Raw genomic sequence first — 22,246 nt, 5'->3', positions numbered from 1 at the left:
AACGAGGCTCGCTCCGACCGCCGATTGGCCTGCGCTGCTGGATACCGTGCCACGTGACCGCACCGGCGAATATCGATTCGGGTTGCGCTGCGGCGGCATTTTTAAGTTTTCGTTGCGAGGTGGGAGGGTCGGAGGGGCCGGGGGAGAGGGTGAGGCACACACGGTGCGGGCGCATCGTATACCCTGGACCACCACGTTGCGAGGGCTGTGCGAGGGACGACTGCACGTTGGATAATACCGAGAATGCTCCGTTGTCGATCCCGCCGTTCTCGATCGCCGATGCTCTTTTCCTTTCGTCTCATTTTCGCCTTCGTCGATCGCCGCCCGTCGTTGCTAATCGGCGATACGCGCGACTACGAAATTTTCAGCTTCACCGGCGAGAGAGAGAGAGAGTGAGAGCGAGAAAGAAAGCTTTCGAAAGTTCAGGGGTCGAGACGCGATAGCTTTTATCTGTCGTTGCTTTTGCCTTGCGAATCTTCGATCGACCCCGCCGTCGACCCCGGATCTATCCTCGGTCCGCTTCAAAATTTACCGTTTCCGACGATTACGCATTTATTCTCAATGTTTCGCGTGAATGTATCGCAATGTAAGCACAAGTCGACGTACCCTCGGTTTGTTCGTTAGAAAGCCATTGATTCACAGGACAGTTTCCGTACAAAAGTCGCAAAAATCTGATGGAAGTGATGCGATAGCATCATCCTCACTCCGACACCCTGGATGTATGGCGATGACCTTTCGATGATCACCTTCTTCAGATCGTGACAAATAACTGCAGCTTGTGCGAGCTGTGCGATCACCGAATTTATCTGGTGCCTCGTGTGCTCGTTGTTTGTAAACAACTTATTGTAATAAATTCCAAGTCATAAAAAAAGACGTTAAAATGCGCCTATTATTATTTCAAATAAATTCTCTCTCTCTCTCTCTCTCTCTCTCTTGCAGAGACCTCAGATGTCCTGAGAGTTAACTTATTTTTAGCTCGTATATAGGCGAATTTTTTTCAGACAAGATATTTAAGATCGAAAGTAACGCGGTCCCATGACGACTTAGGAGACAATTTGCACGCTAATTAATGGAATTGCAGGATCGTGCTGCACATTCGAGATGCCGTGGTGCGTTTGGCATTTCGATCGATCCGCAGTATATATGTACCAAACGGGAAGAAATTGCGAAGCACCATGTAATCGTAAATTCCTCAATATGACTCTTCGTATTGCTATTAATTCACTTATCGACTTGTGCATCTTTGTGTGCGAGAGAGAGGGAGAGAGAGAGGGAGGGAGAAAGAGAGAGGGAGAGGGAGGGAGGGAGAGAGAGAGAGAGAGAGAGAGGCAAGAGTAAAACAGAATAAAATATATCTCTTCGTAACCAATTTTCTCGGGAGAAATTATCGCTTTGCATGGTTGAAAACGGAAAAGAAATATTTTACGTTAATTTGACTCGATTTCTCGTTGCAATGATTATTCGCGTATATCTAAAAGTTGGCTCGAATTTTGGATAAATCCTTCACCGGTGTCCTATCTTGCTGACGTGTTTCACATAACGTTTAGACACGATTAAAGTCGATCGCATGCGTTCTCTGCAAAATTTCGGTAGTAATGAGATATTTTAATTCATTGCGGATATGGCCGTTCGATCGATGCACTGGCGGAGCCGGTTTGCACGCACTCATTATGCAGAACAACTGCGAACGCGAGACGAGGTCATTTCGTTATTCCAACACACGAATCGGATAGTTTTTGATTAATCTATCCGGCATTACGCGCTGCTTGTGTGTTACCGTCGACGGAGCGTGGGGATACATACTCGTGAAAATGTACATCATTCGCGAAAGTCGATAACTTCTCCTCGTCCCGACGAACGTAACGTGAGTAACGTCAACGGTTCTTGCGGTACATTGCAGCTTTTCTAACTACGTTATTTCTACTCGATTAACGAAGAAAATAAAAGGCATTGCTCGTAATTGATACTCCATATCGATAGGGCGGCTCTTCGAAACGAGATACTTCATCGTATTCGTTTCGAAATGCAAATACACGCCACACGTGTGTGTGCACTCTTTTACAGTCTTTTTTTTTCACTTGGAGCGTGATTTTCATCTCGATTATAAAATACGGCAAAAGAGCATCGCTGTGGGATTTTATTGTATAGTCACAATTGTCGGTCTCTTCTCTCTGCGCGGATATCCGTTAGTATGTAACCAGCGACGCTTCATTGTCGCGGATTGTGAATTTCGAAATTGCACTGTGTCGCAAACAACGACCGGCGATAATTGCGTACCGAAACAACGTGCGTGCGTGTGTGCGTGAATCTCCGACAAGTTGCACCTCACGCGTAACTAAAAGAAGTCATCGTCTTCCGGATCGAGACGGGAAGGAGGAGGACACGCGTCCGGACTCGTCGAGAGTAAATTAACTGTACGGTCGAGTGAAAAGCGGCACGCTTGTTTTGACACATACATGTTGATCTCTATTTATTTATCTCGGTCTCGTACGTATGTATAATAATATTACAACGTTATAACTGTATAACAGTAAACATGATTGAATATGCTTGATTGAAATACTCGTGAGTATGCCACTAAAACTGGCAAGTAAAATATGTACACATTGTAGGATGTCGCTTTATTGCCTCTAAAGGAGATATATGATTGACACTAAAGAAAAGAAAAAAGTAGACAGAGAAAGAGAGCGTGAACAAAAGAGATAAAGGATTGAGGAGAAAGAAAGAGAGGGAAAGAGGGAGAGAGAGAAAAGGGAGGGAGATGTGAGAAACAATGATGATAGTAATTACAATAGGACCAGGAGGATTGGTAGATAGATACACGCAGCGGTATTACAGTGGCAGCCGGCGACATATCTTAACTATTATCACAGATTAATACAGACAGCTTCTGTCATAGTTGGACATGACCGATCGTTACAATTTCGTCTTGCTATCTACCCTTCTGCAATAAATGTGCGAGTCGTGTGTGTATGTACGTATGTATGTGTGTGTATACACGTACGTGTTGTGTGTGTTCGTCGCGGGTGCACGGACAATTTAAAATACTTGCGCGTATGAGTAAATGTATAAAAATTCGGACGCACAAAGAATACAAGCTTCTCGCTTTTGTTCTTCGTCGCAGAGCCGTGCTAATGTATAGAGATATGTTAGACCGTGTACAAAATTAAAAAGTATGATAATACTATGTGTCTTATATTTTATTAATTCGGGACTAAATACTGTGTATAAATGTGTGTGTGTATATATATATATATATATATATATATGTATGTATATATGTATATATACACTCCCCGATATCTCGGAATTAACGTATGCATGCAGTTGTACTCGTTGGGAAGTTCGTCGTTCTTGTGAGATTCTCGGAGAGAATATTATTGGACACAAAATTTTATATCAGTATTTAAAATTCCTTTTAAATACATCCTTTCCAAATCCATTGTTTCACGTAGACTTGTTTTCAAGACGGCTCGAACGCTTGTTTCGCAATGCAGTTTGAAACGCGGCTGATTGCCCAATGAAATTATGCGTTTTTAATTCCCAAAAGTTCTCTCGTCGGGCTATGCGCTGCATTCCAAAGGAAGCTTTCACTGCGTCGAAGAAAAAAAAAGGAAGATAGTTCCAGCCGTTTTGAAACTCAGTGGTATTGTATACACAACGTATACTTAAGACTCATAGCCAATTTTAAAATATTACAAATTGACAAATTTTAAATGTGTACACTGTAAATTTTATAAATCACATTGATTCGTTCATAAAGTCGTGTTTTACAGTCTTCTGAATGCGGTAAGAAGTGTATGTATTAAATTTGACGCGTATGAGAAGCAGTTTTTGTCGCTTTCAAATAGTATGCAGTCATACAACACACGGTGTTTCGCTCGTATATCAGTTGTAAAGCGTCACTGTATAATGTTGATACTTTCCACTGTTTACGTCAGATTAAATTTTTGTGAGGGACCGAAAGAGCGTCTTCAAACCGCAGGAACCTTAATTTTATTAAAATGTCCTAAGAATTATTTAGACCAGTTAACAATATCTGTCGCTCCTTTGCTCCAAAAACTCTCTTTAATCCTACGCTTTAAACAAAATTTATTTAAAATATGGTAACTCATCATTGAACGCAGCAGAATTTTACATCATGATCAAAATGACACTGGTACACCTTAAAAGCAATTAGCGGAAGATATTTGTAGCAGTGATCGTTAATTAAAAACATTATCATTAAAATATTTCGTCTGATACTCCAATTACACGTGTATATATATATATGTGTGTGTGTGTGTATGTGTGTGTGAGAGACAACGGCTTTTAGGATTTTGCATGTGCGATGTGTGCGAGTTACCCTTCCATAAATGATTATAAATGAATAATAGGCCTTTGTTCTTGACTGTAGTATGCGAAAATATTTGACACATCAAAGGAATGCCGTTCTCACTAAATAAACCCTACGCGCGCGCACGGTATCTCGACTCTACAATTGTTAAATATACAATTGTTAAATAGAATACTAACATCTCGAAAGTATATTCCTCAGTTAGGATACGTTCTTAGGTATCGTATTTAGAATACAAAACTTATTGATATTAAAAAATATCCGGCGTTTCATGTCCACTCTGGTACTAACATATGCTCTCTGTTTTATTCTGTCCTATCATTGTATCAAATAATATTGTGAATATTGTGGCATGCTTATACAACGTCGCTAACAACATTTTTTCCTGTGCTGTCTTGTGCTTTTCCTCAGGTTGACGGTATCGTTGGGCTGTATGGCTTGCCGCTCCTTGCTCTCCTTTTTGGTCCGTAATACTTGCCGTGTTATCGCCATGAACATCTGCAAGCGATATGTTAGCTCGCAACGAATCGTCTAATTAAGCTTATGAACTTGGAAGGAAGAGCATTGTTTATACGACAGTGTGATACAATATGCGATTTGAAGCTTGATTTGTTAAAGTTCCTCGTTCTATTACAGCGGATCGATGACATCAAAAGCGAGAAGACGCGTACTAACAATTCTTGCGTGGTATTTTTAAAGTAAAAAGATATGAAAGAACATTCTTGAAGGATACTTGTAAAGGATACTTTGTTCCGAAAAGTATATTCTTGACAGTCAATAAATAGTAACATTAATATGGCAAAAGAGCATGAAGAAAATTAAGGTTAAAGAGGCAGATTGCAGGTTACGTTAATTTCAAGACTATTTATTGACTGTCAAGGGGGTAGAATACTATTCCAAATATTTTCCAAGTATATTCTAACGATCTCAAGTGTTTTTTCACACAAATATCTTTTTATTTAGAAATGATACGCAAGAATTTTGAATGTTCTCTCGCTTCATCAATCCAGCAGTGAGTGCCCAGGAATCTTAGGAACGTACCTCTTCGACATTGATGTTGTCCTTGGCGGAAGTCTCGAACAACTGAATTCCCATTTGATTGGCAAATCTTTGTGCGTCCTCCGTTAACACTACCTTCTGATTAGGTGCGTCGTTCTTATTTCCTACGAGTACCCTGTTAACCACATCACAATTCTGTTCGATTTCGTGTAACCATCGTTTAACGTTCGCAAACGTATCACCGCTGGTCACGTCGTAGACAACTATGACGCCGTGCGTTCCCCTATAGTAAGTTGAGGTTATTGTCCGGAAACGTTCCTGCCCGGCCGTATCCCAAATTTGCAGCTTTACTCTCTCACCATCTACCTCCACAGTTTGTATCTTAAAGTCCACTCCTATCGTTGTTATATAACTGCCATTGAAGGTATTGTCGGCGAATCTCAGAAGCAATGAGCTTTTGCCTACACCTTAAAAAGACAAAGAGAAATATACTTTTTTATGTATATTAAAGTAATACATAAGAAAACTTTTATTGCTCTCAGAAGAGAAAGTGAATCAATTGCTTTTCTACGAGTCACTTAATTAAAGTCCTAATTAAATGGAATCATGCAAGTCCTTATTAAAATTGTTCTCAACATTCTTAGAGTCATATTAATAGCTGTTACTTGAAACTTGCTTCGAATGATATTCTGATGTTAAATTTAGAGTTAAATGCGAACCTTTCAGTCAAATCGTGATTGCAAATGTAGCATTGCATATATTGTTCATACATGCATATGTTGATTCAGGTAAAAATTCAAATGTACCTCTAAATTGATGTTTGAATATTTCAAATAAAACAAGTTTCAAGTAATGACTATTGTACATAGCTATTGAATGTCCATGATGGAAATCATTTTCAAATTATTTTCAACTCCTAAATTACATGAAATGTCTGTTAACACTGAAATTTGGAATCAATCAGAATGATATTTATACAGTAAGTAGATATATATTCGTGTGTGTGTATGAATTTTCCAATCATTACAGCAGAGATTGCTTAATTAACGATCACATGATTGTGATAAGCGCACTGGAATATATTTCTCCTTTCATTATCTTGTGGTTTCCCTTTGTTAAAAGGAGGCATTATCTTGCACAACTGCTGCCAATCTATCTGTACAGGAAGAACAATTTTCACGTCATGAAGTCGAAGCTGCACCGCGACAGAGCAACGTGCCTCATCATTCAATAAACCGCCAGTGAAACTGCGTAATGACAGGCGATCAGCTCAAGAGTGTGCCGCGACGACTTTCGCGAGCTTCGTTCCTCTCGTCGCGCTTCTTCGCGCCCGACGCATCTGGAGCAAGACCATGTGTGCGCTCATTAGAAATGGAAACGAGGCGAAGCGCGAAAAAGCACGGAACTGACGAGAGAACGGAGAGCTCTCTGATCGCGTTCGTTCACACGAACGCATTCCGCGACAGTATACGATGGTGGTGGTTGCATGCGTGCGTATTTACCGCTGTCCCCTATGATGAGCAGCTTGAATAAGTGGTCGTATTCCCGGGCCATTTTGACACGCGCGAGGTGTCTCCCCAAGATACTGCCGCACTATCTCCGGACTCGTTTGTAACGTCGGCCGACACGTTCGCGCGAGATATTTTTGCCGATGCGCCTTCGTTCGAGCGTATACACGACAAAGATACGATGCACTAGCCCTGCGCGATCGTCAGCAACAGAAACAACAACGACGGCGATGATGATGATGATGATGATTACGACGGCGGCGGCGGCGGTAGTGACGGCAGCAACAACAGCAACGACAGCGGTAGGATTCGCGACTCGCCTAGACCGGAGGACGACTCTAGTATCAAATGATCGCCATGTTTATACGCCGCGTTATCACCATTCATTATCATTACTACGGGAGAAAAAAGTGCTACTCTCGTTCAACGCGACGCCCATCCCATATCAAATTGTCACCAACTTGTCACTGCCGCCATGTTTCTTCCCGAGACGTACGACCGCGTTCGCAACGTGACGGATTATGAGTCCCATTTTCATGTGTGTGCGCTTTCGTTTCATCGAAGTGCGCCTTGAAAACTGCTGACCCGTCTGATCCGTTGTTGAGCCGTACCACTTCCTCAATTTCTAAGTAGAGGCACGGCTCTTATGATGTACATATATATATATATATATATACACACCACAAATTTATTTAACAAGCTAATTCTAACTTTCTAATAATAACAATAAAATATAACGAGATTTTTTAATGAAGAATGTGAAAGTGCATATGATTCTTTAGCCGTGAATATCGCTCTCATACAGGCTGATAAATGCTCATAACCTTATGTGTCAAATGCACACCGACTGGATGATCGAAGTCATCGACAGCAACGATGATTTGCATAATTTACGGTGTATGAATGAGCGTACACGATCTATGCGGCACGATACATACACTTGGTGAAACGTAGAAGATGGTGTATGTCACGCCAACGCGTATATTGCATAAAACCAACAGAATGACATACCACTATCGCAATATCGCTGTGATATGTTTGTTATCATTTACACTGTTTGTCGTATTACTGTATGGTGTACTGTTTACAGTATTATATGTTTTCAAATTTGGCAATACGCAGAAACATTCCGATTATATTCCTGTAACACTGAGCGATATAAATGCTCTACCTATTGAAACCTTATCCATGGACTTTGCTGCAGCAGAAGCCACCAATTCTTCATGCACCTATTTCGGTTGTTTCAACGTCTACCGGTGCGGCAGCCAAGGGAACAAGCTTTTGGTATATGTTTATCCACCCAAAATTTATTTGGATTCCATGGGTAGACCTATAACAAGCCAAATGACGAAGGAGTTCTATCAGATCCTGAATGTCATAATCAACAGTAAATTTTACACACCCAATCCATATGAAGCTTGCATCTTTGTTCCTGCCATCGATACACTCAATCAAAATAGATTGAGACTACAGGAAGTATCTCAAGCACTAGGATCCTTACCTTTGTAAGTTTTACTTCTTTAATCATGTTTCTACTTAATTTATATCATTCACTAATTATATTGGATCTATTGCATATGAGTATAGCTGGAACAAAGGAGAGAATCATTTGATTTTCAACATGGTGCCTGGAAGTGTACCAGATTATAACACAGTCATTGATGTGCCAATAGGAAGGTCAATCATTGCAGGTGCTGGAATGTCATCGTTGACATACAGACCTGGTTTTGACATCAGTCTACCAGTCTACAGTCCATTAGTGAACAATGTGAAGACAAATTTGAGTAATACACGGTAATATTTTTAAGAAGATAATTGAGAGTAATAAAAAATAATGTTTTGTCACTTTATAATTTACAAATTTAATTGAATTTACATTTAATATTTATTTCTTATGGTTCAGAACATGGCTGGTGATATCTTCACAAATCAATATTAACACTGCCTTTGAACAAGATCTGATGAGAGTAAAAACCACGTATCCAAAGGATATTTTGATATTGGGACCGTGTTTGCAATATAATCCAATGAATAACACGATACGTTGTATAGGAGAGGATATATACAAATATCCAGATATTTTACATGTAATATAATTATAATAATTTCCAAGAAAATTTCTTTTTTGTTAACATTAATGTATAACATGTAGTATAATAGAGTTTACTTTTTCCACACAGTCGGCAACATTTTGTTTGATAATTCGTGGCGCTAGACTCGCCCAAAGTGCACTTCTGGATGCAATGGCAGCTGGGTGCATACCTGTTATCATAGCAGATTCTCTAACAATGCCATTTCACGATGTGATTGACTGGACTAGGTGAGACGAGCTGCTCGAAAATTAAGATACGCGATAATATGCAAACATTTATTACTTATGAATCTATTTTTTACTCAGAGCTGCTGTTCTTGTACGTGAAGTTGACATTTTGTTGATCATACAATTATTAAAGAAGATATCGCATCAACGTATCACGGAGATGCAAGAACAAAACGCATGGCTCTACGACCGTTATTTCAGTTCGATGGAGAAGATTACGGAAACCACGTTGGAGATACTCGCGGATCGTGTGTTTCCGCATTTAACACGAGACTACACGTATTGGAATATACCATTTTACAAGGTAAAGGTGACGGAAAATTATCGGCAAGAAGTGGAGAGTTAAATCCGTGTTTCACGTGTTGTAAGAAAATAATGATGCACGCACAGGGAAGGACCTCACCGCTTTTTTTACCAGTAACCGCCCCTAAAACGCGCGGTTTCACAGCTGTAATACTAACGTATGACAGACTGGAATTATTGTTCCTGTTAATTAATAAACTCGTCAAGGTACCGAGTTTATCCAAAGTTTTGGTAATTTGGAACAATCAGCAAAAAGATCCGCCGCATTGTAAGAAGTTCTGACATATTTATCTTATCGCGTGCTATAAAGTCTCGATCGTCTAATATATTAGTTTCATTTTGTAACACACTGCAGCATCACGATGGCCAAAAGTCAATAAACCGTTAAAGGTAATTCAAACAAAAGAGAATAAACTATCCAACCGATTTTATCCGTACGATGAAATCGAAACCGAAGCAGTATTGTCGATAGACGACGATATCATTATGTTAACTGCTGATGAAGTGGAATTTGCATATGAGGTGCGCTTCAAACGCTTTATGGTCAAAATAAATATACATTTGCACTACTTTTTATGGTAGCAATAAGTATTTTAAATATTTCTTTATATTTTTAGGTATGGAGAGAATTTCCAGATAGGATCGTTGGCTTTCCATCGCGCATACATATGTGGGATAACGGAACCAATTGTTGGAAATACGAGAGTGAGTGGACAAACAGTATCTCCATGGTTTTAACGGGTGCAGCTTTTCACCATAAGGTAAACGTTGTTGCTGCTTGATTACCGAATTGTAACCGGATTTTCTTTCTTTTCGTTTGCCCAACATGTTTCAGACCACAAAAATCCCGAGATGAAAAATCCTTGGATCTTGTTCCACTTAGCGCAAAAATGAAATACATCCTTTCCCGTTATCCTTATCAAGAGTGCACGAGATAATCCAGCAAAGTAACTTATACTTTTTCTCACAGGCATATTTGTTATCGCATGTGAAACGATATTCAAGGTGATTTTTTTCAGTATTGGAACTACATATATACAACAGCTATGCCCGGTGACATTAAAGAATGGGTCGACGAGCATATGAATTGCGAGGACATCGCGATGAATTTTCTCGTAGCGAATATTACCGGAAAAGCCCCGATAAAAGTGAGCAAATACGATTGAGTTACATAACGAACGTGATACACTATCCTAAAAACTTACAATATATTACACATACAATATCGCAGGTGACACCAAAAAAGAAATTCCGATGTCCCGAGTGTACCAACACTGAAATGCTGTCCGCGGATTTGACGCACATGGTAGAACGTACGCAATGTATTAATAAGTTCTCTTCTATTTATGGGACTATGCCGTTAAAATCGGTCGAATTTCGTGCGGATCCGGTACTCTTCAAGGACGTATTTCCTGAGAAACTAAAGAGGTTTAACGACATAGGTAGTTTATAATCTTGTATATAAAGTTTTGTATGTATTGTATATTTGTCTCAATGCTCAGAACACTCGATTATAGTATAATTCTATTAAAAGAGTATATTTTAAATTATTATCAAGAGTTTATTATACTTGTGTACGATTTAACATAAACACATCAAATGTAGGAAAATGTTTGCAAAACTGTATATTATAAAATGATGATTGTGTAAAATGACTTGTCACAGCGACACTATTATGAATTTGAAAAAATAACATTTTGCGATTTTGTACAAAAGTGTTGTGTGTATATAATTCATAATACTATAAGTTATTTCATAAAAAAAGTACCTACACCCTATCTATAAAGTTTCAATCAGGCTTCAAGTTTCGTTATTTTAAAACAGACACCTTCAACAATAACTTTTTTGCCTACTTCAGATGATGGTAAGACTGACATATAACTCTGCAAATAGAAAAAAAAATTAGTAATTTTAGTAATAAAAAAATTAATACATTTCACGTTTAAAAATGTGTGCACAAAAGAAGAAAATTGAAGCAAATAAAGAAAATGGAATACGCACTACTGGTGCGTTTTCACATGTGTTCATATAGCCTATTATCATAGAATTTGTGGAATGGCTCCAGAGAAAATCGCCCAATCCTTCCTGCGGCGAATATCGTATGGCAATTACGCCACCAAGTTTCTGTTCAAGTCCATCGAGAAACTTCGAATCTGGAAGTACGAGAAAATCGTTATCTAATTCGTTAAACATTAGTGATAATCGACTATCAGTGATAAATCTACGATAAATGGTTGCAAAGTAGTTACGGGTTTTCACCGATAAAATCTTCGTTCATTGCTCGATGCATGCTTGTAGTTGGACAAGGTGCTTCGGAAATAGCTTCCGCGATTGTGCGCGCTAACGAAGTACGCACGAGGTGTTCTCCGCAACCTGATGTACTAGCACCTATCGAGTAAGATGTATCTTTACAAGCCCAAGTACCACAGCCCCATACTCCGGCCTGAAAAAAAATGAAAAATTGAAATTCAACAGAAATAATAAAACATACAGAAACATTAAAATCATAAAACATTAAAACATAAATATATCAGTATTTGAGGAAATCTTTTCACATTCTGTAGAACGATATGAAAAGCTATGACATGAATTGACCACATACCTGTCCAACTCTTCCAGGGTATTTCAATATTATACCTCCACTCGAACAAGCTGTAGCAATGTTTCCACTATCATCGACACATATAGCACCTACTGTGTCCATTCTTTTCTTAGCACACTGCAGCAGTAAAATAATTTCTATATACAACAATGAAATTTGTTTGAATTGGAACAATATTAAGTAATTTTTCTTGATACCTTTTGAATCTCCACACTGTTGTCTTCTACTTTTCTCTTGTAGTGTTTATAGATTTTCTGCGCTCTCACTGAAATGAATTATCAGAATGTTTGATAAATAAATTTCTATATTTACCAAGAATTAGAGGAAATTTTCTTTCATACATACTTGATATTAACTGTTCTGGTGGTAAGGTTTGTATACCCATTTCATGTGCCCAAATATGAGCGCCATTTCCAACTAAGAAGCTAGGAATAAAGATTATTATAATTGAAATATTGGAATTATTAACATAAGGCTGAATTAGCATTGAGTATATACCTAGGTGGGATTCTGCCATATGGAAATTTAATGGATTGTTGTTCACACAAACGCTTTGCCAACAACACAGGATTTTTTATTCCACTTACTGCACCAACTGCACCAAACTGCAAGCTACTACCATCCATTACACTTGCATCACACTCTACTGTTCCATTTAAAGTAAGATTTGATCCAAATCCAGCATTTGTCATGGGAGAATCTTCTAGTTCAACTGTAGCTTTGACAACAGCATCTAATGCACTACCACCTAATTTCAGACTTTCAGTTCCCTAATAAAATATAAAATTATAAGGGAGATGACACAACATGATAAGGAAGATTTATAAAAAGAAGTTTAATTTATTGCGCATAGTTAATTCAGTTGGAAATCTTACCACTTTGCATGCTTCACGACACAACTTTTGATACTTTTCTTTGAGTGATACTGAATGCTGACCAGCACCTAATAATAAAGAATAATAAGATAATTTATAAAAATATTAAACATAAATAATACTTACATACACTTGATCAAAAATACATACCTACGTGCACAGCAATAAATCCCTGTTTAATATTACTCATGAGACTAAATATTGTTTCTTTTATTTGTGGAATATATTTTTTATTGAAAGTAATTATATACTTTTGAGTCTTCGCTTCTGATTTGACTGAAACTCTACAATATATTGCGTATTTTCACGCGTAAAAACTAAATATGTAAGTTAAAATTATTGCTCTGTCCTGTAAAGCGAGATATTAATCGTTAAAATTAACGGGTATGACAGGTTATGAAATCTGTCAGCGACGAAATGTCAATACAGATGCTGTTTATAGCCATCATTACCAAGATTCTTTATAAAAAAAGTGGCGGCTCGTAGCGGAGACTTTGGAACTTATAGCGAATTCGGTTGCTTGCACTAGTGTGCACTGAGTGCGCACTAAGGCTTGTTCATAGTATGTTATTATATTTAAAAATTGTCTTAAATAATTCTCAAATAAATTCTCAAATATTTTTAACCATAATATGATATGTATAACATCCGTACGAATCATTTTATTAGTTAAAATGTTTTTAAATATGTATTTAAGACACGATCTTAAATATAAGAATGTACTGTAAACAAGCCTTAATGCGCACTCAGTGCGCACTAGTGCAAGCTACCGAATTCGCTATAATTTTAAGGAATAACGGCGACGTTGGACGAGCCGCCACTTTTTTCAATAAAGAATCGAGGTAATGATGACTATAAACAGCATGGCCCGTATTCTGAGTTCTCTTTTAACGATAAATAAGCCTCTAAAGGAAGTTCAGGAGCCACCTGATTGGCTGAAAAGCTATATTTAATGCACTTTTATCGATAAAAGAGGATTCAGAATATGGGCCCATTTGTACTGGCCAACATGCAGAAACAATAGGTCTAATGTATTCCTTGGATCCGTTATTTCTATAAATTAAAACAAGCATCGTGGGCCTATTGTTCTCTTGATAAGCTATCTAATAGTTAAATCATATGTCTATCTCTGTGCAATTTGAAGAAAAAATGAAGACAGCCCTTATAGAAATATCATACTAAGAATCATTGATAATTACTTATTTTCAGTATTAAAAATACTGGATAATAAGTAATTATCAATGATTCTTAGTATGATATTTCTATAAGGGAGACATATTTAACCTGTCAGGATTTAACTGTCAGGTAGGAAAAGGTTGGAACAATCGGCCCTGTGTGCTGCTGGTTTTAAGAAGAACCGAGATCGTAATACAAGTCAATGACAAATCAGACGTATATTTCCAAATGATACAATTCAACAACAGGTTAGACACACTATCATAAAAAATATATAAAATCGAATTGTTTATAACCGTAAAACTAATGATAATAAAATAACCAAGTATTTTACAGCTTGTAGTTTCTAATTTTCAGATATTTTAAGATAATAATGTTGTTTTTTTATCAAATGTAACGCATTGAATGAAAAATAACGACAGTTCAATTATGGCTTTGTTTCAAGATTTTTGTCACCACTCTGCAAATTTGTACTATATATGAACTACAATAATAAACTTCTAGCTCTTGTAGAAAAACATCGTATCGTGTCGCTTCTTGTCGTGCAACACAACGATCTCATGTTCAGTGTGTAGAAGCCATGTAACTGAGAAAAATAATTCTTTAACTTTGCATAGCGTGTATGTACAACAAAATGTATGTGTAATAAAATGCGTATATTTAAAATTTGACGGAAGGAAAAGATGCAAGAGAAAATACAGAGAGTGCAATGAATAATAACAGATCTTGCTTGAAACTCAACACAGAGGATGCTCCAGTCGTTCCTCTTGCGTAAATACGTAGTTGCTAACTCGCTGTGCTCATAACCTATGTCGAGCGCGATATATGTGTGCGGTACGATTTGCCGCTACTGGTTATATATGTCGAGACAGTTGTGTAAAATTAAATGTACCATAAACGACAAGTTATGTATGCCTCGTATGCCGTGTGAACAGTACGCCGGTCTTCGATTCGACACTCGTGTGCTGAATATAACGTAATATTCAAGTAAGCATCAACCGGAACGCATATGCGCCGTGGGTCGCAGAATGAGATGTGAACGTTTTACATACTCCGACGCACATGTCCGTTTACAGTAACAAAATTTATTTCCATTGATGATAAGTGCAGAGCGTAATGGTGATAACGGCTGTGCTTTTAGATTAAATCTTCAGTGGTGTTCACAGACGGCAATTTCGAAACGACGGACGAGATACGGATCACAGCTCGCTTTACTGATACTTCCGCTGCACTCGTCTAATTTCAAGCATTACGTGAATATTCTTACTTAAAGACACACATATATATGCTATCTTAAATACGCGAAAGTCTGTATTCGTATCCCGCATTCGACATCAACTGTGGAGCCTTGATTCTTGGCTTGACATTACATTGTACTTGATCTTCATACGAGAGTATATTTAACGCCATACACGAGATACAAACACAGATTTCAGTGTTTGCCTTGCATCAAAGTCTCATTCTGTACCTCTGCTCTGTTTAATGCGCAATTAAACTATGTATAGCGACTGAATTTGACTATACGCATGGGTTTATTTCTTTTCTTCTCTGTTTTTAGGTTGGATTATAGTAACAGAATCCTCACAGAAACACATTGAATGGACAATAACATAGTTTATGCAGAGAATATATATGGGTCATATATCACATAATTTAATACTCCAACATGATATTTGACTTCCTGAAGAAGATCTTTGGATGGGCAGATGAAGGATCCAGAAAGCGGAAGGCTTCCGAGTCCTGTAGTTTCGAAAGGAGGCATGTGATACCGAAGAAACTTAAAACTGATTGCAGCATGCCACACTGGATGGATGAATATTCTGACATCGATGAAGATGATGACATAATATTTTTGAGCGAGCACAAATTCTTGCCAAGGAATTCGTGCACAAAGATGAATGGCACCCACAAGAAGGCAGCACAGTCTTACCAGTTTCACGCAGTAAGCTCGAACCCTGTCTACAAACCTGTCTGTTCGTCGTCGTCACTGCATCGCGATAACTCCACTATGTCGCCCTGCTTTGCCAGTCAGAAGCACAAGATGCAAGATATCAGTGGCAAGTGTCACACGCTAGTCAGGACTAATCAATTGAAGGAGAGATATCAATACGAGGAGCTGCTGCAAAACTTTCTTCCAAGTAGGATACAGATATTGAAAGATAAATGCGTGGAGCACACTCCGGTGCAGAATGTTATCGAGGTGGTCGAATTGGACGACAACGTGGAAGATCCTCCGGCCGAGAAGACGCGGCAGATCACCGCAAGGACAGCCGGCGAGATGGCGTCACGTTGGCGCAAGAGTATATTAAACAACACTAGAGCAGACAAAGGGAGAGCTTCTACTTCCGATCACAGAGAGAAGAATGACGAGATTGCATCGGCGAGGACGTATCAGCAGTCCAACAAAACAGCCAGCAGAAGTGAGAGTGCCGACGCAAGCAGACTGAAGTCGATATCTTCGCCGCCAGTCAAGCCCGTTGCGACCAACTCGTTGCGTGACGAACTCGCGGCAAAAGCCGTCATGAGGCAGGACTTCATCCCTGAGGTCGCCAAGAGGTATAACGAGCGGATCGAGCAGCGGTACAGAGAAGCCGAGGAGCTGAAGAGGATGACCTGCGTCCTGTCGAAGCACAATCGGTACGCGAGGGAGGCGGCCCTGGAGGAACAACTGGCGCGCTCCATGAAACTCTGCATGGCCGTCTTAGACGAGAGAGAGGAGCCGGATGAGCCACCGTTGCCGAAGCTAACTGATGAGATGCAGCGCGAAATAAAGAACGCCTTGGTGCCGTGTCCACAGGGCGAGGTGCTCGTGGACGGTTTCGGTCTGAGGATCACGCGGAAGGATATCCATACCTTGGTCGGGCTGAACTGGCTGAACGACGAAGTGATCAACTTCTACATGAATTTGCTGATCACTCGCGGCACCACCGGCAAGTATCCGAAGGTGCACGCGATGAACACCTTCTTCTATCCTAAGTTGCTGTCGGGCGGTCACTCGTCTCTGAAGCGATGGACACGGAAGGTAGACGTATTCGCGCAGGACCTCATAGTCGTGCCCGTGCACCTGGATATTCACTGGTGCATGTCGATAATAGATTTCCGGGAAAAGTCTATTCTCTATTACGACAGCATGGGCGGCAGTAATCCGAAGTGTCTCGCGGCGTTGAAGCAGTATCTGCAGGACGAGAGTTTGGACAAGAAGAAGAAAACGTACGACATGAGCGACTGGAAGTTGCAGTCGGTAAAAGACATTCCACAGCAGATGAACGGCAGCGATTGCGGGGTGTTCTCCTGCATGTTCGCCGAGTACGTCTGCGCGAACAAGAAGATAACGTTCACGCAGCAAGACATGCCGTACTTTAGGAACAAAATGGTTTACGAGATACTGAAGTCGAAACTCTTGTAAACGGCTGGCTTATCATGGTTTTCGCGCAAGTTAGAAGAAATAACGGACAGTGGTGCAAAACCGCAAATTAATCATAAATATGAGTTTGATTTTAAGGAATCTTAAGGAATCCTACGAAAGATGAAGAATATCTGTCTGCTACAAAAGTAACGATGTATTATTATTGTTTTCCGAAGGAGAGAAGGGGGAAAAAGAGAAGGATTATACATTGTAACAAGCTTCCTCTGATTAAATATACTTCGTTGGATGTCAAAGTGGAACTGTACTCTCATCTTAAAACACAAAGGAACAGAAGATGTGTCCTTGTCTTGTGTAACGATTAACACTGTTGTTTCAGAATAAACTTCAACAAATTAACGTAGATATATGTGTGCTATATATAAATGTAAAACGTTTTCCAAGTATACAGAAAGGACAGTGTGATCCGTAAAATGCGTTTTACGTTTAGTAAATATATTGACTGTCACTATTAGTTCGACCTATGTATTTTTTACTGCTTCTGGAGTTTAGTATTAGAATTAATTTTGATGTAAGAGCTTAGAGTTACAATTCATCATTCACAATTGTTGGTATTTTATTTACAATTACACCTTTAGAAGCAATATTGAACAATTGAAAATAAACAATGCTGTCAAGAACAGCAAAAACATTAGATTATTTTCAATTTTTTTAATTCTCAGCTATATTGTTCATAAATATTTACAGAAAATATAAGTAAATGAAATAAATCGAAAGTTTTATTCACGCGCGCGCGCGGATGGGTGTGCACACTTGTGCCCAATTTAAAATGGCAGCTTGACACTGACAGCTTCAGATGCTTGTCTATCCAAAGCGTCCAAATATACGTTTGTGTATTCCGCAATTAAAACGTAAATACGCAACAGGTTTAGATCTATTTCATAGAATTGCGTTGTACAGACAGTACAAAGTTGCGCGGATTTATACCGGATATTTACTGTTCATTGCAATCACATTTGCAAATTGTGAATCATCTAACCTATCTTGGTGCTAAGAAACCGGCTTTTTAGCACGTCGTACTGAATAAAATGAGTTCGTACAGCGTGGTCACGTCCGACTTTGTGAATCTATCAATTACGAACTCAGGTCAAGAGTCATGTTACGTCGAACGTCGATTTCAGAAAGGCATAACTGTTGACGAGTTTAAAGTAAGATTTCTCTTTCCTTTTCTAAAATTCTTGCTTATATAGATGCAAAGATCTAAAATGTACAATTTATAGGGAAAGTTGGAGCTTCTTACAGGAGGCAATCCAATTACAATGTCGGTTGAAGTTTATGATAAGAATGACAAACTCATTTGCAAATTGGAAGAAGGATCTCGCCTTCTGGGATCGTATCCAATTGATGATGGCATGAGGATACATGTAAGATATTAACAATACAAACGTACATATATTAACAAAACCTGTGTCTTCTTAAAATTACCTCAAACTGTGTAAAGTCGCAGAAAGCATTAATCATCAATATTACAATTGTAGGTCATTGACAATTTCTCATGCACTACAGAAGATTTAGATCGTGTAAAAAAGTTTGAAATATCTGAGGAAGAATATGCCAAGAAAACAGGTAACATTATTATATCTATTTTGAGTTAAAATGCTATGAGTAAGTATCTATAGTTATGCTTTATATTGCAGATACTGTTAAAGCATTCCTTGAGAAAAATAAACTAGGAAAATATAATGAAGAGGATATGAAAAGGAGAGCAGAAGAGAAAAAATGCGAGGAGGAGGCAGAAGAACGTTTAGCTAGCTTATGCAAAATTGGAAATCGCTGTGAAGTATCTGTTCCAAATCAACCAAAGCGTAGAGCCACCATCTTGTATGTTGGTTAGTAGAAAATTATATTTTATACTAATAAATCTTTTTAATCTTAAATTCTACGATTCTATATAAATATTTTATTGCTATATTAGGTAAAACTGAGTTTAAAGAAGGCTGGTGGATCGGTGTCAAGTATGATGAACCTCTTGGCAAAAATGATGGAAGGTATAAACACCTATTTAATATCTTCATAATGCTATACTGATATATATCTCTCTTTATTTATGCTTATTATATGTCCTTAATAGTGTTGGTGGCAAAAGGTATTTTGAATGTGCACCAAAATATGGTGGTTTTGTGAAGCCAATGCATATAAAGGTTGGAGACTTTCCTGAAGAAGATTTCGATTTGAATGAAGAGTTGTGAGATACCAAGATGGACTCGGACATCCTTTTTATTATGTTATCAAAAAATAATCTTATATAAAATAACTTTTTATAAGTTCAATAGAATTTAAAGAAGAATCGTAGAATTTAAGATTAAAACAAAAGATTTATTAGTATAAAATACAATTTTCTTTTTTAATTTAGCGAATGCTTCAAGTGCCGATATATCGGTATCGTCTAACATTATTTCTAGTAAGCTTATGTATAAAAAATTCAATTCTTTTCTTTATATATTGCAACAAAAACTATAATTTAGAATTTGACAGTAAATGTTGGTCAGAGATCATTGTCAATGCTTGGCAAGGGGAGCTGAGTTAGCTAATTGATTTCTTTTTAAATAAATATGAAGATATTAAAGTTATATAAGTAACGTATTTTTTCAGAATTTAAGAGTTACATTATTTTTCAAGTATTTAAAAGAAACTGTATTTACACTATTTACATTTTTTCCCTCTTGATACTTACATTTCGTACAACAGTAAATGTCATTTACTATTTTACGTTTTAATAAAAATATTAAGTTACTCATACATGTATATATTTGTTTCAGTCCTATGCTTCTTTTCTATTTATATATGCGATGGTTACATTTTTCAATATGTGAGTGTAATATTTAAATTCTGCATAGATTTATAAAAATGCCAAACATAAAAGTTACACCACGAGATGCTCATTCAGTACTTCCTTCGTTTTATTATGTCGGGTCTCCAGTTAACGGGATGGGTTTCTTCGGTCTAGAAATATAGACAATATAAAATAATATAAAACTTAAAATAGATAATCCTCAATAATGATATCAGCATAATACCAACAAATTGCATGTATGTATATATATAAAATATATTAGTTAAACAAAATCTATTTACCGCAGTATCATCTTCTTTGTACACTTTTATTGTTTTATCGGCTTCTGTCGTAATCATACGAGTGCCTGACATATCAAAGGTGATACTAAACACTCCAGCCTCACTGTCCATAGAACCAGGTTGTACTGGCGCTTGGAGTCGTTGGAAATTGTATCTTAAATTAACAATTATTACGATTATTAGTATATCAGTTGTTTACACGTTATAGAGATTATTCATTTATAAATAATAGACAATTTATATACACTACCCAGTTCTCCAATCCCAAAGATGCATAGTACCATTGTCGGCGCCGGAGACTAAAACTCCATCAAGATTTACGGCTAAACAGTTTACTATAGCGTTGTGACCAGATAAATTTTGAATAAATTTTCCTTCTGGACACTTCCATTGCTTAATATTGTCTGGTGATGCAGATGCGAACATATACCTATTAATTAAAGTAAAATTAAAAAGAAGCAATATCGATAAGACGTTGAATCATATTAAAATAAGCGTTCATATGTACTAACAGTGATGGATGGAATGTTACAGCTCTCACACTCTTCTTATGGTTGGTCAAAGTAGCTCTAGATTTTCCAGCAGCCAAGTCCCATAGACGAATTGTGCAATCATGGCTGCCGGTAACAATCTAAGATGTAAAGAAATTTTATATTAAGCGATTATATTTCACGTATTAACATAGTTTCATTGTTGGTGAAATAAGTTTTATAAGAAAATATATTTTTTTAATTAGGTAAGCATATGTATAACGAAAATAATTACTTGTGGTTCAGCAGATTGACAAATCACACTAGCGACTGTATTGGTGTGTCCGACAAGCGTATGAACATTTGCCTTGGTACGCATATCCCACACTCTCCCAGTAGAATCTCGTCCTGCTGTTACGAGAACGTCTATAGAAGGATGCAACGCCATGGAATATACCGCCGATAAATGACCATGATAATGCCGTATTACCTAAAAAAAAACATACATTTTAAAAATACCAAAATTATTGGCGCAATAATCGTCAATATATTTATATATGTCTTATTAATAACCTTGTTATATTCAAGATCCCAACATTTCACTTGACGATCCTCGCCGCAGGAAAACAGGTAAGGATGTCTCTGAGAAAACGCGAGTCCACGAACACTGCTTATATGACCAGTCAGAGAGACTTTTAATTTACCACTTGCTAGGTCCCATATCTGGAATTTTGGAAGTCACATCATAGTTATTAACTTTGCCTTTTCTTTCAGTTGCTTGTATTTTTAAATAAAATGTATTTATATAAAAGTAGAATGAATTTTAATGAGTGCATAATGTTTTTCCTTTTTTAAAATTAAGTACTTACTTTGATTACTCTATCAGCTGAGCCAGTAGCAAACCATTCATTGCCAGGTTCAATAGCACAACATCGAACCCACCCGAGATGACCACTGATAACTCTGTATAATTTCCAGGGTGCATGCCACTTTGGTTTTGCCATTGATGGTGTTTTCTTTGGTGGTATTGTTAAAGCATTACTATTGGTGTTACTTGCTCCAGCTGGTAACGCAACCACTCCTGTACTTCCTTGTGTTGCATTATAAGGAACAATTGCAGAAGTAATATTACTTCCAAAAGAGTCATCTGGAAATACA

At 37.8% G+C, this 22,246-nt stretch overlaps 6 protein-coding genes across 11 annotated transcripts in view; 3 read left to right on the top strand and 3 right to left on the bottom strand.

Annotated features, from left to right (window-relative positions):
• Positions 1-2,440: 2,440 nt before the first annotated feature.
• LOC116853987 (ras-related protein Rab-35) lies at positions 2,441-7,341 on the bottom strand. The gene is made up of 3 exons (XM_032835413.1): positions 6,838-7,341; positions 5,378-5,802; positions 2,441-4,834 (listed from the first exon to the last, which is right to left on the bottom strand). Exons 1-3 carry the CDS (start codon positions 6,887-6,889, stop codon positions 4,706-4,708), a joined length of 606 nt encoding a protein of 201 aa, XP_032691304.1. The 5' UTR covers positions 6,890-7,341; the 3' UTR covers positions 2,441-4,705.
• Positions 7,342-7,404: 63 nt separating this feature from the next.
• LOC116853984 (exostosin-2) lies at positions 7,405-10,947 on the top strand. Its single transcript, XM_032835407.1, has 10 exons — positions 7,405-8,348; positions 8,431-8,637; positions 8,747-8,930; positions 9,024-9,163; positions 9,242-9,467; positions 9,554-9,734; positions 9,822-9,988; positions 10,084-10,227; positions 10,486-10,614; positions 10,698-10,947. The coding sequence occupies exons 1-10, from the start codon at positions 7,801-7,803 to the stop codon at positions 10,917-10,919; spliced, it is 2,148 nt and encodes a 715-aa protein (XP_032691298.1). The 5' UTR covers positions 7,405-7,800; the 3' UTR covers positions 10,920-10,947.
• Positions 10,736-13,398, bottom strand: LOC116853986 (threonine aspartase 1-like). 3 transcript variants are annotated; one of them, XM_032835410.1, is made up of 10 exons: positions 13,094-13,396; positions 12,944-13,011; positions 12,567-12,838; positions 12,414-12,493; positions 12,266-12,333; positions 12,069-12,185; positions 11,726-11,909; positions 11,468-11,619; positions 11,239-11,349; positions 10,736-10,886 (listed from the first exon to the last, which is right to left on the bottom strand). In XM_032835410.1, exons 1-9 carry the CDS (start codon positions 13,131-13,133, stop codon positions 11,260-11,262), a joined length of 1,071 nt encoding a protein of 356 aa, XP_032691301.1. In that variant the 5' UTR covers positions 13,134-13,396; the 3' UTR covers positions 10,736-10,886; positions 11,239-11,259. The 3 variants fall into 3 exon arrangements, 2 of the variants coding, with proteins under 2 accessions (XP_032691301.1, XP_032691300.1); XR_004380059.1 differs by lacking the exon at positions 10,736-10,886 and having other exon boundaries at positions 10,978-11,349; positions 11,716-11,909; positions 13,094-13,398; XM_032835409.1 differs by lacking the exon at positions 10,736-10,886 and having other exon boundaries at positions 10,978-11,349; positions 13,094-13,395.
• Positions 13,399-14,593: 1,195 nt separating this feature from the next.
• On the top strand, positions 14,594-18,177 carry LOC116853919 (sentrin-specific protease 1-like). 4 transcript variants are annotated; one of them, XM_032835275.1, is made up of 3 exons: positions 14,594-15,106; positions 15,261-15,372; positions 15,678-18,177. In XM_032835275.1, exon 3 carries the CDS (start codon positions 15,786-15,788, stop codon positions 17,523-17,525), a length of 1,740 nt encoding a protein of 579 aa, XP_032691166.1. In that variant the 5' UTR covers positions 14,594-15,106; positions 15,261-15,372; positions 15,678-15,785; the 3' UTR covers positions 17,526-18,177. The 4 variants fall into 4 exon arrangements, with proteins under 4 accessions (XP_032691166.1, XP_032691169.1, XP_032691168.1 ...); XM_032835278.1 differs by having other exon boundaries at positions 14,594-15,183; XM_032835277.1 differs by lacking the exon at positions 15,261-15,372.
• A 141-nt stretch (positions 18,178-18,318) lies between these two features.
• Positions 18,319-20,282, top strand: LOC116853926 (tubulin-folding cofactor B). The gene is made up of 6 exons (XM_032835290.1): positions 18,319-18,691; positions 18,764-18,907; positions 19,022-19,109; positions 19,181-19,372; positions 19,459-19,531; positions 19,615-20,282. The coding sequence occupies exons 1-6, from the start codon at positions 18,572-18,574 to the stop codon at positions 19,730-19,732; spliced, it is 735 nt and encodes a 244-aa protein (XP_032691181.1). The 5' UTR covers positions 18,319-18,571; the 3' UTR covers positions 19,733-20,282.
• The window catches only part of LOC116853923 (pleiotropic regulator 1), a 2,737-nt gene continuing 764 nt past the window's right edge, over positions 20,274-22,246 (bottom strand). The window contains exons 4-10 of the mRNA XM_032835286.1: positions 21,958-22,235; positions 21,662-21,811; positions 21,384-21,578; positions 21,131-21,249; positions 20,869-21,048; positions 20,619-20,772; positions 20,274-20,486 (exon numbers count right to left, since the gene is read on the bottom strand). Of these exons, the coding sequence (XP_032691177.1) occupies positions 20,427-20,486; positions 20,619-20,772; positions 20,869-21,048; positions 21,131-21,249; positions 21,384-21,578; positions 21,662-21,811; positions 21,958-22,235 (1,136 nt within the window). The 3' untranslated portion in view covers positions 20,274-20,426. The remainder of the gene's footprint in view (positions 20,487-20,618; positions 20,773-20,868; positions 21,049-21,130; positions 21,250-21,383; positions 21,579-21,661; positions 21,812-21,957; positions 22,236-22,246) is intronic.

This window comes from Odontomachus brunneus, unplaced genomic scaffold, assembly GCF_010583005.1.
Source record: "Odontomachus brunneus isolate Ranch 3 - 2012 unplaced genomic scaffold, Obru_v1 Obru_scaffold_007, whole genome shotgun sequence".
Classification (NCBI taxonomy): Eukaryota; Metazoa; Arthropoda; class Insecta; order Hymenoptera; family Formicidae; genus Odontomachus; species Odontomachus brunneus.
Note: the sequence above shows the minus strand (reverse complement) of the source record. Positions and strands in the feature narration are given on the sequence as shown.